Source organism: Mastigoproctus giganteus, chromosome 2 (assembly GCF_048544385.1).
Source record: "Mastigoproctus giganteus isolate SK-2022 chromosome 2, ASM4854438v1, whole genome shotgun sequence".
In the NCBI taxonomy this organism is placed as follows: Eukaryota; Metazoa; Arthropoda; class Arachnida; order Uropygi; family Thelyphonidae; genus Mastigoproctus; species Mastigoproctus giganteus.
Window position 1 is genome coordinate 150,071,959 of NC_143576.1, and position 17,414 is coordinate 150,089,372.

General features: G+C 38.2%; 1 protein-coding gene across 1 annotated transcript in view; it reads right to left on the reverse strand.

Annotated features, from left to right (window-relative positions):
* LOC150089656 (uncharacterized) overlaps nt 1-17,414 on the reverse strand; it is a 144,410-nt gene that overhangs the window by 76,531 nt on the left and 50,465 nt on the right. The window contains exons 4-7 of the mRNA XM_090390066.1: nt 7,581-7,668; nt 5,728-5,895; nt 1,597-1,875; nt 1,171-1,308 (exon numbers count right to left, since the gene is read on the reverse strand). Of these exons, the coding sequence (XP_090246192.1) occupies nt 1,171-1,308; nt 1,597-1,875; nt 5,728-5,895; nt 7,581-7,668 (673 nt within the window). The remainder of the gene's footprint in view (nt 1-1,170; nt 1,309-1,596; nt 1,876-5,727; nt 5,896-7,580; nt 7,669-17,414) is intronic.

Here is a 17,414-nt window from a genome sequence, read left to right on the forward strand (position 1 = left end):
TTAATAAAGCAAATCTAAAAATCTAAGTCATTAATAATGACTTAGATTTTCTTTTCTCTTATTTTGTTTAAAACTGCATCCACTAGGTATGGCGGTTTTAATTAAACACTGAAAACTATCTTCTGGTACATCTAATGATCAGGAAAAAAAATAAGCCAGCTGGATAATTAGACGTAATAATAATAATACAGTAATTCTTATAAAAGTTATCTCTGGAAGGCTTCTTTTAATTACCTCTTATTATTCGCTTTCCTGAAGGGTTAGGATTGTTTGTGATTGAAGCCGATGGAAGGATATTTATTGCTATTAATTTGAAGTAATTAAACATATTGTAATATAAAAATGAATACATATAATCAACAATTATTTTCAGTATTTTACTTGTTCCATTTAAAACAATTTACATGCATTTACAAGAATGTTATTTATATGCGTATCCAAATTCATTTCTTAATTGCCATAGTACACGATAGATGGCAGCAGCATACGGCGCGAGATCTACTAGATGGTAATTATATCTAATGTTTATATAAATTATCTTTAATGTTATTTTAAAATAAAGTTTAGAATATAAGCGGATCAATATCGTGCATAAATAAAAGAACCATACTAAAAACGAAGCAATAACCAATATTAGTTAATGTTAAATGTGATATTTATTATTTTTTTTTTTTTTTGGAAAGTGTAATCGCTTAAAGAGCAGATATCGAAATATTAACTGAACATTCTGTATTATTCACACTAAATTCTTCAGCATTAGTAGATGACAAAGAATTGTGAAATTACCTTAAATGATTTAATTAGATTTACAGAAACGTGTTAGTAGGACTGTGTATTCATTATGTCTAATTGGGGAACCTAATGCGAAGATTTTGCCCCGAAACTTTGCCCCGACTGTTGATCTACAATTATACATAACTGTAAACTAAAGACTAGATATTTTAAAATTCGCATAGAATTTTCTCTTTTTTTTAATTTAGTTATTTACAATATAACCTTCAATGCAACTCTTCAATTCGAGTCAAATTACGTCTTAGTTGAGTAATGTAATCCAGAATATCGTTTATTTAGCACATTGTGAAGAACATTATATAAAAGCGCTTAACAGTAAAATAAAATTTTATTTTTTAACAAAGTTATACAAAGAAAATTAAATTTAACAATACATACTAGAAGTTGATGAATATATTTTTTAAGAAGTCTGTTCATTTCAATACGAGATTCAGTAGAATAAAGAGCATTCCGCACTTCCTCCATGTCCATCTGGTAGGACAGGTGTTCTTCTCCAGGTGGGTTCCCTATTTCCATCTACAAGAAAAAAAAAGTAAGAATCTCAGCGTACTAAGAACGAATAAATAAATTTTCAGTAATTAACCTTTCGACACAACACATATTGATTACTAACACAATAAAGTTCAATATTGTGGTAATGTTAGAAGATCGCTTCAATTGGCAGCAACATGCACCAGGAAAGTGACTTCATGAAAACGAAATTGAAATGTGCGTCTTTTAAAATGACCTAAACAAATTTTTCTTCATTTATTTTTTGATATTTATTGGACAAAAATTATTACTCATTGTACAAAAATTGCTTACCTCAATTAAGCCACCTGGTGGATAAGTTGCTGAATTTTTACCGCAGTCAACTAAGGACAATCTAATTCCTTCTCGAGGAACATCTAAATACGATGACAAAAATTTCACAATCGCCACATTTGCTTCATATTTTCTACCAATCTTAAGTACTCCTGCAATGTCCGGTAGCTGAAGAGTGAAATGGAGGACTGGAACAGATCGAATAATTACCACAAGCGAGTTACGCAGGTGAAGATATAATGTTCCTGTCTGTTTATCGAAAAAATTATCACCTGCCACCTATAAATGGTATAATAGCGCTTATTAGAGACAATCCAAAATAATTTTGGCTTGACAAAATGCGCAAAAGGCAAGGAGCCCGTGCTTATATCTACTTAACTCTATTACAACTACTTATTTATCGACATCGGGAATGTAAAATAGGTCAATGGTTGGTTGATTGTTTTTAAACTCAATAGGCATATTTATGTTGCTCAAATGAATAAATGGCTAGTTCATCGACCCTAAAGGTTCATATTTTGTGTTACCAGTGGTATGAATCCCACCTTTCTCTTTCCGGATAAATTAAATCTTTAGTAATTGATAAATTCAGTATTAATCTGGTTTCCCTAATTGCTGATATTTATTTTTGATTGTGTGTCGAAATTCATAAAAATTGTAATACCATCAACAAGGACGGAAACCAGTAAAATCAAATAAATATTATTCGAAATTAGAATTAAAATGTTAAATATCTTCTAAAGACCCAGCCCACTCGTAACTTTGCTTAGGAGAAAGTCATGTACAGTACATTTCAGCTATAAGAACTTCTGCTAAACGGTCATGTAGGTCATGGGATAAAGTGTCTTCTCTTGTAAACACACGAGCGTTTTCGGCAAGTATGGGAAGATGCTATAGCAGGGGAAGAACAGTTCCTTCCCCACATAAACAACAAAATACCTTGAGCTCTTTCCGAATGATGGTGATATTGAATAACAATCTCGCTTGCCCAAAAATGGTCAAAAGTAACACCCATGTCAGTAGCCATGACGTATTTAGGGTTGGCTGCTCGTTAAGTGGTCCAGAAGAAGAGTCAACAGATTCTTTGACCATGACATGGCACAAGGACCGCCTAAGATTTTGGCCTTGGAATTAGAACATCCAATGAGACAAGCGATGGAAAGATACCCAAAAGATTTTACCCTGAATATAAAATCAAGGAGAGAAAAATGAGGGTTGAAGAGTTAAGAGTTAAGAGTTGAGAGTTGAGAAGAATTAAGAAGTAAAAGTGTTGGCGTTGTTGTTGTTAAGTGAGAAACAGGTAGTATAGTATTAGTAAGAAGAATTGGAAAATAGTTCGACTTAGAAGATTAAAAGAGTCGCGACTTTGGTCTATAGTGAAAACGCTATCTAGTAAGAAGTGTGCCAGTGAAAATCATATTGAGGAACCAAGCAACTTTCCAGCAGCAGTATCAAGCAGAGGGAAGCGTCCTTAGAGGGAGAAATCTCGATCGAAACGAGGGAAAGATACAGGAAAACGGTAAGCGAAATGTTTCATCATGTATGTATGAGAACGAGAGATAGTTTAAATGGAATATTATGGTGACGCAGTTTTAAAAGATGATTCCTTTCTAAGTTGATTTCTCTCTATGTTTTATATATGTTACACATGAATTGTATTACATGTCGCGGTACAACAGTATAGGTACCATGAATATTAACTGGTTAACATAAAGCTTTGATAATCCAATGTATGTACTCAAAATATTAAAAGTCTTAAATGTTAAATGTCTGAAATATTAACTGTTTTAAAATTAAACAGAGGAGAAAGAGGTGAAAAAGATGTTGGTACTCAGTTGATATTTAACATGGGCAAATAGCCAAATAAATATATATATATGTTTTACGGATACTATAGATTTTTATATTAACTGTGTAATTACTAATGATTGTTATATTAGCCCTTGTGAGAGAAGTGTAATTATAAGGAATCATGGTAATGTTAAAGCACTATAATACTAAAAGGGGTATAAAAACAAATGATAATAACTTTTGATTTTAATAAGAGGATGAAATGTTATAAGAGTGAGAATGAGCTATATATGTGTATTTTCCTTTGTAATGTGTTTTTATATATTGTAATAAATGATTGTTTTGTTACCAATACTGCCTCGTTGCTGACTTCAGATCACATCAATAATCACCTGGGGTTTATTAAGTTCAATTAAAAATTATTGCGCTAAGGAAGGTAATTTCATTAAATTTATTAATTAAATCCTTTCTCAGTTACACAACGCAAAAACTGGTTCAAATCGCGATATAATTTGGATAGATGGGTCATCCAATCTCACCTATTATATTTTGGATATACGAAACCCGGTCCTAAACAAAGCAACAAGGCACACAGATAAGCCATAACTATGTTGGGGAGGTTACTGAGAAAAGGGGGGGAAGTTTAACCATGCAAATACAACTTAATGACAGCCTTTATAGCAGTCACAGCCTTTTGTAATAGAAGACGCTATTTATTATATCCCCTGAAAAAAATGGTTGCCGCGATTGTATTTAACTTTTCTTAACTATTATCCACATCATACCCGTCTACCAACGATCCATTCTATTCATTCCTCCCCTCCCTCCCCCCAATATTTGCTCTCCTTAATTTTAAATTCTAACCAGAAGAAAAAAGTGGTCAGTCAGTAACACTCACTACTTGTTAAATAAGTTACTGCGCTAGTGTGTAGAACTAAAAGTGGGTTTGATCTGTCACTGTTACAGCGCTCCCGCTAGTTGCAAGCATGGACAAAGTATGAGTTGAACTAGCTCGTGCAGAAATCAATATCTGCATCTGTCAGCAAAGGTAATAAGTACTGTTTGTTGGGTTTCTGGGAAAGAAAAAAAAACACAAGACACTCGCAATGTAAATAAAAGTCTATGAAAAGTTCTCATCAAGTCGGAAATCAAATACAGGCTCTTCCGCATTGAATGGGAGAACAGCCGAAACCACAGTGCTGGTTGTGGAGAACTCTTCAAATAAACAGTTTTAATGAATCCGCAGAAATGCAAGGTTGTCATAATTTATGATGGTGAGACCGCATTTAGAATATTACGTTCAGTTCTATTGAACACATTTGAAGAAAGGAATAGAGCTTCTAGAAAGGGCTGTTGATCGACACAAAGTCCTAAAGGGAATCAGTAAAATGATCGAGGAGGTGCAAAGACTACATTTAATGAAGTTTGTCTTCGAGCAACTTTATGGGTCATTGAAATAAATTACCTGCCATGTGGTCGAGGCGGACAGTTTGGTATAGTTCAAAGTCGAACTGGATATCCACGATGGGGCTCCTTATTTGGTCTCTTTTTCCGGTGTTCTGATTTTAACACTGATATTTGTTCCATTCTTCAGGACGAGTTTAAAATAAAAGCATTTAGGTACAGATAAATTAATTTCTTAATACGCGACGACTGTTTTGATTTTATTCTGGGTCAAAGGAAGCTTCTTTCCTTTTTTTTTCTTTTCTTAAAGAATAATTCATCGACTCTACACGCCAAAATTAGTGCAAGTTGTTATTCAGATTTAACCCAATACTCTTTAATCCGATTAAGAATTAAAACTGATGGCATTAATATTAGTAAATGTCTTAGTAAAGTTAGCATTCGGTTATACTTAGATCACATGTCCAAAATCCCACGCAATTCTGAAGCTACAGCAAACTTTTCTGTGCAACTTACTTCAATCTTGATATAAGAATGGCCAATAGGCTTTATGTTAGATTAAATTGAAATTGATGTTTAAATATTTGAAGTTGTGAATAATAACGTAAAAAATTACAATAACAATAAAATCATTTAAGCGATAAGCATCACGGTTCAGTGAAGGTTACATTCAGTAAATAAAGATATATAATGTTCATGGACTGGCCGATGTTTGTGGCTCCTTGAGAGCGACTGAACTCGGACCAGTGGATTCAGTATATGATGTCTATAAACTGCTTCCGTTCTGAGATTGATTTGTTTGCTTGAGAAGTGAAAAGATTTATTATGTCAGAAGGAAGAACGCATTTACTAGTTTCGTTTCGTTTTACGATATTTTATTTTCTGTTTCCATACTAGGCTAGAGTGTAAAATTACAAGGTTCTCAATTCTACTTACTTCATGATTGAATTTAGGCAAAAATCTCCTTCCAGATGATCTGGGATCGCTTCTTCCTAGGTGATATATTCTTTCTCTTAACTTGCTGTTCTTTGGTGCAACGTAGTGCCCATTATAATAAACATCCAAGCGATGTGACTCATCAGACCAAATAGCTAAAAGCAACGACTTTAAAAGAAATGTAAACGTTAAGACTTTCATTAACACAATAAAAGAAATTTACCCATGAACAGTGGCGAAACTACCATACTGCGAGGTCCGCTACCGCGGGAGTTCCGAGAAGTCAGGGGGGCCCGACGGCTCTGATTTGGTATGATTGTTAAAGATCACATAAATGTTGGGCAACCTGGCAGGGGGACTAGAATTTATAGTTTCGCCACTGCCGATTACTATGCATAAATTGAAGTAATTAAACTTTAACCATTAACACTTATGAGATTCAAGCATTGGAACGAAATGCCAATAGAAGAGATTTTCATGCACGCCAATATCCAGTTTTTTGTTGAAGCTGTTTCTTCGATGGTAAGGTTTGCTCTGGTGATATACAAAGGTATCCTCTGACCTGTGTCCGATTGATAGATTGAGACATATCGACCTTATCTTAAAATCCTCCATGTGCTAAGATGTCCTCTAAGATGTGCTCCAGAAGAGCAAGATTTATTACCATAATATATATTACCTTTATCATTAGCTAATTAAACAGCATGAAAGCTCGTTCTGGTAGTTGTTTGGCTGTCTAGATGTAATCATATTCCCTATTAGAGGTGAGTTATGTAGAACTGGAAGTTGAGTTTGGCAAAGTCGTGATCTCACGATTATTATTCATGAAAACAGAGGCACGTTCCTTTCAAATATAACGTAATTGAGTCTTATAATGATAAGCTTCCAAGAAAGACTTGGTGGAATTCCATCAAATACATATTTTTCTGAACGTCTCAAATTTTATGACAGTAAAGTAACTTGTGGACGCCAGTATATGAGGTATATCAGGCTCCTTCGCCAGTATATAAGCTGCACACAAGGAATAGGTCATAATTATTTTAATTACACTTTAAGGTTGAGTTAGGTCGTTTAGAATATGAGCGGAGGAACTAAGAACATGATGCATCAATATATTTTTTCCTATAAATTTTATTTGTAAAATAATAAGAGAAGTTTACCTCAATATAGTACGTAGAACACTTCCGTATGATACTCTCCAGAAATTAAAACGAAAAAATCGAAAAATTTACATTAGAGTAACAAATAATTTTAAAAAATAATTAAAAATCAACTTAACACAATAAAACTCAATTTAACGCAATTAAAAATAAGAAAATTAATTAAAAGAATTTTTTTCTTTAATTTTTTTTAGTTAAATTCTTTTTAATTAATTTTCTTATTCTTAATTGAATTAAATTGATTTTTAATTGTGTTAAATTGTGTTTTATTGCGTTAAATTGATTTTTAATTATTTTTAAAATTATTTGTTACTCTAATATAAGTTTTACAAATATTGATATTAACGTAGAACGTATTGAGAATTACAGCTCTGGTTCATACTATCTATAAATTTTATGTACTTTAAGGTAGGTCTGAATGTTTTTTTGTTTTTTTTTGGTGTAAAAGCCAACTTTTCGGAAGAATGTAATCTAATCTCAACGATGTGGGAAAAAAAGAAAAAGAAATAAAATAAATAACCACTGAGCTACTCACCAGGGCTATCTTTTAATGTTAATATTTTAATCTAAATTCCTTATTAAAGAACTTTTTTTTACACACATGCACTAGTTTATTCTCTAAATGCATTCGGTATTCTAGAGCAGTTCTTAAATATTGTGAATTAATGATGTAATTTTCATTGTGGTACTCACCTTCACATTTATGCTTGACGAGCTGTCTAGTTGAAAAAATTCAACCCGTAAATATTTCCACTGCCCTCTCTGGTTACTCTTAGTCCATCTGTCAAAATAAATTCCTAAGTGAAATTAAGTAAGATATTAAGCAGAAAAAATTAGCGTTATTTAAAAACTAATGGTAACATTTAATATAATGGTAACATACATGAGGTTTTAGTCATGATACTTACCACTATTTCATAGTTTTTATTTCTTTTCTTTCAGGTTGTGGGACGTTATTGTTAATACAGATATACAGGTATTCAGCCGTTCTATTATTATTATTATTATTGCTATTATCTTATTTCTTCCTGCTGGGGTTACACCCTGTGACAGGTACTGGTACTAAATGCACAGGGTGGTTGTTATGTTTGGTGTTACTGTTGGTCGAGGAACTTGCTGACTATCCTACAGATGTTTAGGATTGCGACTTTCTGGAGTCCCTTATAGGTGTTATCTGGGAGACCTATTTCGGTTAGGCTGTTATTTAGGGTCTTTGGCACCATACCGATGGTTGACACGATGATCGTGATGGTCGTTGTTTGTTGCGTATGCCACATCTTTTTGATCTCCTGTCCGTGTACTTCCTGATCTTTCTTTTCTTTGTGAGTTTTCTGGAGGTTTCAAGTGTTGGGCACCGCTATATATCAATCAGATAGGTAACCTTTTCTCTCTTGTCGACAAGAGTTATGGTGTGTTGTGCGGAATTGTCTTGTCCGTTATTATGGCGCGGTCTCTAGTACGGCCTGGAGTTTGTACTTGTAATACGTAAACTTTCTTTGATGAACTGGTATTTCCTTGACAGATTCTGATGTTTTATCCTGGCCACCTGGTTGTGTCTACGGGTGTACGCTGTCTGAATCACTTCGCATTCTGCTGTGATCTGTTCGATCGTTTCTGAGGCCAAGTGGCATCGTCGACATGTGTCATCTGACGCTCGGGGCTCCTTTGCGATTTACATTCGATAGTATCACGGGCGGCAAAAGCTCTAGCTACAGTACAGGCCGCATGAATCTTTCGGTCTCGGGGAAGAGCGTTCCGCTCATGAGCCATATATTGGAAGCCATTTTATTTATATGGCCTTGGTGGAGGTCATTGTAGTGTCTACCATGAGTGTCTTCTTTGCCTATTTTTCTATCTTCGTTTGTGTCGTTTGGGCGGAAGGGTTAGGTTGAGTGGGGTATGCCTCTTGCAGTGGAGTAGCTAGAGGGAGGCACAATCCGCTCCGGGCGACACTTTTCACATGAGACACAATTTTATTTTTCGACGATCTGTAGAACAACAACTGAGTGATGAAATAGACTTCGACAATGTCATGGACGATTTTGCTAACAGAAAAGCAAGCAAAATAACATTTTAGAATGTTAGAATTAAAGTTTTACTTCAAACATAAACATAGTGTTTTAATTTATTTCCCTATACGTCGTTTTGACTTTTTGTAGTATTTTTGGTGCGTACTGAGAGGGGCAGCAAACTCAGGGATCGCTCCAGGCGGAAAAAGCTCTAGCTACAGTACAGGCCACTTGTCTATTTTCCTTATTGCCTAGTAGAGTGCTGCTGTGTTTTTCTAGTAGTAATCCCTCAGGTTAGCTATCGCTGTTTTCTGTTGCTCGATGAGGTATATCAGGCTCCTTCCTCCCTCTTTCGGAGGAGGTCTCTCCACGGCTGACTTCGGGTAGTGTTGGCGGCTCTTGTTCATTATTGTCCTTGTCTTTCTCACGATTTGAGGTATTGCTCAAAACATCAAAGGCAGATATTGTTGGGATACCAGAGACGTGGTGTCACACAGATATAAGGAATGCAGAACTGGAATTTGGGGAATACAATGCGTATAGGAAGGATAGACAGGACAGGAGGGAAGGAAGGAGGGGTTATGCTATTAGTTAAGAAACACATAAAGTCCAAGGAAGTGAAGCCAGTCGACATCGATGGACAGGGCAGTGTCGAGTCAGTTTGGTGTGACATAAGCATAGGGAAATCAAAATTGAGAGTAGGAGTGTGCTATAGGCCTAATGACTCTGATGAGTATAATAAGATATTGTACAGGGAAATAGAGTGGGCCAGTAAATCAGAGAGTCTTATAATGGGGGACTTTAATTTCCCAGATATTGACTGGAATTTGTGGGTTGGTCACTCGCACACTAGCAAGGCTTTTGTGGATTTATTGGATGATTGTTTTCTACATCAGCATGTTCGTGAGGCAACAAGAGGGAGCAATACTCTTGATTTGATTATCAGTAGTGATTCTTCATGCATTAAGAATCTGCAGATAAATGAACCACTAGGTGGCAGTGATCACAGTGTGTTGAAGTGGGATTTACTCAAGGAGGTAACTACCATCAGAGGTAAAGGGAAGGGTTTTTGTTTTCGTAAAGGCGACTATGATGGTCTGAGACAGTATTTAAATTCTATACAGTGGGACCAACTGATGATGTTACCAACAACAAACTCAAAATGGGAAGCATTCAAGGAACTAATCTTGGAGGCTACCAGGCTTTACATACCAACTAAGAAATATTGTTCAAGGTTTAGGCCTAAATGGTTGTCAGATGAACTAATGAGACATGTGGCAGAGAAGAAAAATACATGGGATACATACAAATTAATGGGTGACATGGAAGCCTATGATAGATATAAGTTGGTCTGTAACCAAGTCACAAAGGAGATTAGGCAGGCAAAGGCAGACTACGAAAAATCCTTGGCAAAGGATGCAAAGAAAAACAGAAAAGAGTTCTTTACCTATTTAAACTGAAGAAGGAAAGGGATGAATCAGATTGGTCCACTGGATATTGATGGTTCAACAGTTGAGGATCCTGCTCAGGTGGCTAACAATCTAAAAGTGTATTTTGCATCTACATTCACGCATGAAGAATTATTCACGAAGGAGAATGATGTAGGTAAAGTAAACATTGGCAGTGAGCTGGATGATTTTGTAATAACTGAGAGGAAAGTGGAGGAGAGATTGTTGAGGATAAACATAAAAAAGGCACCTGGGGTAGATGGGATCTATCCAGTTATATTAAAGGAGGCAGCAAAAGAAGTACGCAAACCCCTAGCCATAATTATGAGAGCTTCTTTGGACTCAGGAGAGGTACCCATAGACTGGAGATGTGCAAATGTAACCCCAATTCACAAAGGAGGATCAAAGGCTGACACAAGTAATTATAGACCTGTTAGTTTAACTTCTGTTCCAGATAAATTAATGGAGGCACTGGTTAAAGAAGCACTGCAGGATCATCTAGACAAGAATTCAGTTATATCTCAGACGCAGCATGGTTTTGTTAAGGGCAGGTCTTACCTGACCAATTTGATTGAATACTATGATGTAGTCACAAAAGAACTGGATGCAGGGAATAACTTTGATATTATATATTTGGATCTTAGAAAGGCTTTTGATACTGTTGCACATGGAAGACTGCTGCACAAATTGGAGCAGTGTGGCATTGGAGACAAATTGCTGCTATGGATAAGGGGATGGTTGAGTGGCAGAAGACAGAGAGTGGTAATCAATGGACACTGCTCAACGTGGACTAATGTTATTAGTGGAGTTCCTCAGGGTTCAGTGTTGGGTCCGTTGTTGTTTTCGGTGTTTATGAATGATATTGATGATGGGATATCAAGTTTAATGTCCAAGTTTGCAGATGATACAAAGGTTGACAGGGTTGTTAAGGACACCACTGACGCTATGCTGTTGCAACAGGATCTGGAACGGTTGAACAGATGGGCTGAGAGGTGGCAAATGAAGTTTAACATTGACCAATGTAAAGTACTACATATGGGAAACAGTAACCCCAGAGCAACGTATCAACTCTGCGGTACTACACTGACAGTGGTGGAGAATGAAAAGGACTTGGGAGTAATTGTGCAGGCAGATATGAAGTTCTCTGAACAGTGCAGACGAGCTGCAAGAGTAGCTCATGGTGTCTTGTCAATGATATACAGGAATTTTTCTAGCAGGGATAAGGAGGTGATTATTCCCTTGTATAAGGTATGGTTAGGCCACATCTTGAGTACTGTATACAGGTCTGGAGGCCTCATTTCAAGAAGGATGTAGAGCTGCTGGAACGAGTACAGAGAAGGGCAACAAGATTAGTGAATGGAACAAAGGGTTGCTCTTACGAAGAAAGGCTTAAGTTTTGCAAATTACAGAGTCTGGAGACTAGGCACCGGCGAGGTGATCTGATAGAGATGTATAAGGCTTCGAATGGTTTGAGCATGCTCAATGCCAATGAGATTCTTCATCTTGCTCAGAATAATCAGCTCAGATGGCATAAATTCAAATTGAGGAAGGACGGATGTCGGATAGATGTGCGGAAATTTGCCTTTGGCCAGCGGGTGGTTGGTTGGTGGAACCGACTTCCATCACTTGTTGTTGAAGTTGATAGCCTAAACAAATTTAAGGCTCAACTGGACAGGTATTTCGAGCGAACGGAGGGGTGAAATGGGAGTGGGTTTTTTTTTTTTTTTTGGCTGATGCTGAATAAGCTTGCTTTCTTGCATCATATGCCTCTACTAAGGCTAATTAATGCTAATGAAAGTACCCTCCAGCTCGATGTTACTCCAATCTATGATCCCGAAGTAGTATGTTAGCACTGAGACTGCATAGGTGTTTATGGCTTTAACTGTGTTCACCCCCATTCACCTTTGCTTTGATCAGGCTTATCAGTCTCTTATGGTATTTTTCCTCCAGGCAGGCCTCGATCTCCTTCTGCTCTTAACTGCCGCGCTTGCATCATCCCCAGGTATTTTTAGGTCTCTGTTATGGCTTCGATCTTTTTACCAGTCTGATGCTCCACTTCACTAGCACAGTTGCGCAAGAAGCACTTCCAGTTGGTTGGACTGGATGGTCTTGCCCTTCCCTTATGGTAGCCATCTGGGGAGCGACAACGCCACTTGCTCGACTGTCTTCCTGTGGAGACTGTCTCTAACTTTTGGAGCCAATCCTTCTCCGTAAGGCCTGAGCGCGAGTGACTTTATCCTGCGCCACACTCGATGCAGTATGATTATTATTTCTTTTCGACATTATCATCCATAGATGGAGGTGAACCTGATTAGCTTCGGGTTACGGCCAATCGTCGTGTTAGTTCTTGGCAGTGACACGAGAAGGCGTCACTATATGCCTCAGCCGTCACCTCTTCGACTTGGGGGAGGTAGAACCGCTGATGCCATTTTCACGATGGTTTTATTATTATTATTATTAGGTCTTAGGTTATTAGGAATTATTATTAGTGTAAAGTGTTCACTGTCTAACGGCCCCAGGGGTTTCCCCATCTCCGTGTTGTGTACTCTGTTTGGGAAACACAGAACACTGTGAAGGCCAGAGATTTTAAAAAAGTTTAAGGTACATGCTTATGTTGTGTACTGCCATGTCGTGTTGTTCCTCTGATCTTTTAGCCGTTGGGTTCCTAGTACGACCCCCCCCCCGTTGCCCACACTTAGCCCGAGGAGGCAGGTCAGGCATAGAGGGATCGCATTAGAAGTAAGTACTCTGGCAGGCCAAATTTCCTAAGATTTCAGTAACAAGGGCCTTAAAAAAAAAATAATAATAAAAATAAATAAATAAAATGGATATTCAGTTAGAGTAGGGGTGAAGACTGAAGAAGGGGGGGAGAGATAGAAATATGTGGATGATAGGGAAGACAACCCCAGAAAGGTCAGTGGGGACTGGCCCCACCAGGAGAAAAGGGATGTGGCAGGGAGGGGGAGGAGACAGAAACCCGTCCCCCCTCTCCCTACCAAGGGAGGGAGAGTTAAAGTGAACCAAGTTAGGGTAGCCGGTTCAGAATGCTAGTTGGCCAAGAAAAGCAGAATTAGATGGCCACCGGCGTGCCATCTAATGGCACGCCGGTGGCGTTGGCAGTCTTCATCTAGGAGATTGTCTTATTGGTCACATCCGTGAGAGTCAAGTCCAGTAATATACGAACCTTTTGTCTTTCTTAGATTGTCTTAATTTGTGGGTTGTCTCTATTCAAAGGTTCTTCACTTGGTAGTTATCTTTGGTGGGTGACATCTTTGGAGAATGTATGGTAGTTCACACCAATGATGGTAATTCTGGTCAAGTTTTGCTGCCTTGTTCCAGTACCATCAGGGTCCGTGGGTTCATTCAGTAGAGGGTTATCACGTTGCTGCGATTAGTTGTCTTCTCATGAAAAGCTGCTGTGCGTAGTTGGTGAGAGCTTGATACTCTTCCTTAGTATCCAATAGGTGGTTTTCTTTGCCTTTTGGTATATAAGTCAGCTTTGTGATAAGCTGGCAGCGGAGGTCATCGTATAGGGGACACTCGTACATGAAGTGATCCCTGTCCTCATTTCCGCCACAGGAGCATGTTGGGTCCTCTTCTAGGCCAAAGTTTGTTAGTTTTGCCTTTATTGCACCATGGCCAGTAAGCAAATACGTGGCATACAGGCCTGGAGAAAACCATATTGGGGATTTTGGATAGACTCTGTTAATATCTGGGATGAATCTTTGAATCTCTGATGAATTTAACAAATTTAACCAAGGGTGATTTCCCCCTTGGTTAAATTTGTCCAGCGGTCCTGCCACATCCGCTGCATGTGTGCTTGAAGTCTCCTCTTCTCTATTTTTTGGTTGTTGGTAAGATTCAGCTCGAATCCCAAGCAGGTCTGAGACACGCCCTTAGAAAGATGATACAACATTCCAGTTCTCACCACCTCCAGATCGAGGAGGAGGGCCCCACCAGGACCTACAGGGCGTCAGTACTCACAGTGCAGAAGGCACGAGAGATGGAGAGCAGGACCGTGCGTTAAGTGGAATCCAGGATTCGTCTGTTTACTGCAGTCGTAGCCTTGCCAAACAAAACTCCGGCTGCATACGTAATCACAGGAATGAAGATAGCCTTGTAATACAACGAGAGGGTTCGCTTGTTGAGAGCCCAGTCCCGACGGGAGATCCTAGCAACCATGACAGTATAGTTCCTTACTTTGGTTCTGATGTATTTGAGATGAGCTTGGAAGGAGAGTTTTCTGTCTAGCACTATGCCAAGATATTTCCGTTGCTCCGACAACTTTATGGTCTTGTTTCCAATTTTAATCTGTGGCGATCTTGTAATACAGAGAGTTCGTTTAAGAAGCAGAGAGTTTGTTTTTGATGGTGATATGGTCAGGCAGTGTGTTTTTTCCCAGTCCTGGAGGATTTGGAGTGCGTGGTTTGCTAAGGTCTCAAGCTGGGCCCTGGAATTTGCAGCCACCGTCAGGATGAGGTCATCAGCGAAGGCTTGTGAACGAACCTCCCCGAGAAAAAGGCATAGAAATTCGTCCATCACCATGTTCCATAAGGTCGGCCCCAGGACCGAGCCCTGGGGACAGCCACGGTGTATCCATCTTGTGAGTTTCTGATAAGGAGCGCTTACTGTGATCACTCTATTTGAGAGGTAGCTTTTCATGATATTGAACAAATTGTCTGGTACATTTTCTTGCCTGAGTCTGCGGAGGACGCTCGGCCACCATAGGGTGTCGAACTCCCCCTCGAAATCAATTGTAATCATCAGGAAGTACAATGTATTTCCTGTCTGCTTGGCGGGCCTCAGTGAGCAGTGCCTATAGAGCATCAACCGTGGAACGGTTGATGCTCTATAGGCCTCTGATCTGGCTCTATAGCCTCTGATCTGGTTCTTATGGGCGTACGGCTCTTGCAGGATAATTACGTCCGTGTTGTCCTCGTCTGCCCGAATCCTGATTTGGCCAACTACAGCCCGGGCCCATTGTGCGTTAATTTGCATTATTTTTACCTCTTCGAAGTTAGTAGTAGTAGTAGTGTTGTTGTTGTTGTTGTAATTTATGACTATTATTATACTGGTCTCCCAGCGTGATGGAGACGCACTCATTTCCGCCAAAGCGGGACTCTGGCCCGGGTACACCAGGCTGGTAGCCCAGTGTCTCAACCACTGTGCCATCGCTCCCCTTCTTCTTCTTCTTCTTATTATTATTATCATTATTATTATTAAATTATTGGGTTTCCTCCTTACCCAGCCTGGTGGTAAGAAAGGCATGATGACACACATCAAGATACATTCCATTTCTGGGAGATTGACGTATTCTATTAGTCCATTGCCCATTGAAATGAACTCTCTCCTAATAGTTTGCACGAATAGCAGAGTGGTTATGATCGCCGCCCCTCCCACACTGAGTAAAACAGGTCCCAGTTCAAATCCTGTCAATGACGCGAGGGACTTTTTCAGGCTTTTCTTTTCATTCCTTGGCTGAGTTAGTCACTCTCAGGTGTGGTAGCAACGATTCCCTTCTCCCGTAAACTATGGTTTCCGTCCAAAAAAAACAGGCAAATCGACCAGAGAACACATGCAATTTATAGGTATATGGCATATGTTTAGATGAATGAGGGTGTTCTCGGATGGCCATCTAATATGGCTTTTTTTTTTTTTCAGTCCCGCCTAATATATTTCCGACTTCTACTTGTTACATTACCTTTCACAAAGCCGTGGTCTTTTTAATCATCGATGGTAATGACTACAGACACCATCTCTATTTCTGTTCTTACTATGACGTTATATGACTTTAACCACACATAAATTCATATTTATTTTCCCACTGCATAAATTCTAAAATAGACAATTGTTGGTTCCTGGATTAACTTCCAACTAGGATTTATGACCTCAATGTACGTGGGCGTGTAGCCTATTCATTAACGAACATCAGAATGAAAGTTGAGTGTAATTTTTAAAATAGATTATAAACTATTGTCTATTTTAAAGATTATAGTTTATAATCTATAAGCTTCAGTCGATTCCAATAACTGGTCAGTCACTAGTGACAAACCGCACGTAGGTCCTTCCTGTTTTAGTACGGATCACGTAGGCGCACATGATCGAGTAAATTATTAGAAAGTGTCGTGTATGCCTGAGTCAGCGTATACACGACAATGGTACTCTTGGTACCATTTACTTGTCTCGTAAGCCAAGCATTCAAATGATAACCGGTTTAATACTTGTTTAACTTCAGACATAACTTTATTTCTTCCACAAATTATCAAAAACAACAGAAGGCTAGATTGCCTATGTAAAAAAATTCTAGGATATGACTAGGTCGACTTATACTGCATGTAGGTTGCATACAGTACAAGTGGACTCCTTTTTTATAGTCATCTTGGCGTCTTGCGTAGTCTACATCAGTACAAGGAATTCTGCATTAAGAACCAGTGTCCTCTATTAATTCAGTTCTGCTCTTTCTTTTGAAATGTTACTTTGTAACATTTTATTACACTGCCCGGCGAACTGTAAATTAAGTAGTAAGCGTATAAGAAAGTAAATACAATATTTCCTAATTTCGAAGGTCACGAAACGAAAATGTACCTGCATGGGATTCGGTGCTATAGTGTAGATGGAAGAACTTTTTTTTGACATCGTGACCGAATTAGTCAGTCTTTCATCAAACAGGTAATCCGATCAACGAACACACGCATTTTATATATATACAATTTATTGCTGTTGTGCAAGCTATGGCTTAGGAAATTCCTAATGTGAAAATGCTTGTAGGTAACTCAAGGTGAAAACATCAGTTTATTTGTAGATTAATTCATTATGAGTTTATTGATAAAATTTATTTATTGCTTAACTTTAGTATCTACAGTTGATTGTTCAAGGTTGGCTGTTAGTGAAGTTGATTGCTTGGCTTTTTCCCTTTGTACAGCAACGAATACCTGTCAAGTTCAACACTCCATCACTGCAAGAACACAGTTTACGTGTTTAGTGCGCATGCTGTTGCTATACAAAGGTCCTCCTCTTGTTATTGCCTGTAGTAATAAAATATCAACTAGCATTGCTATTATAAAAGCTGT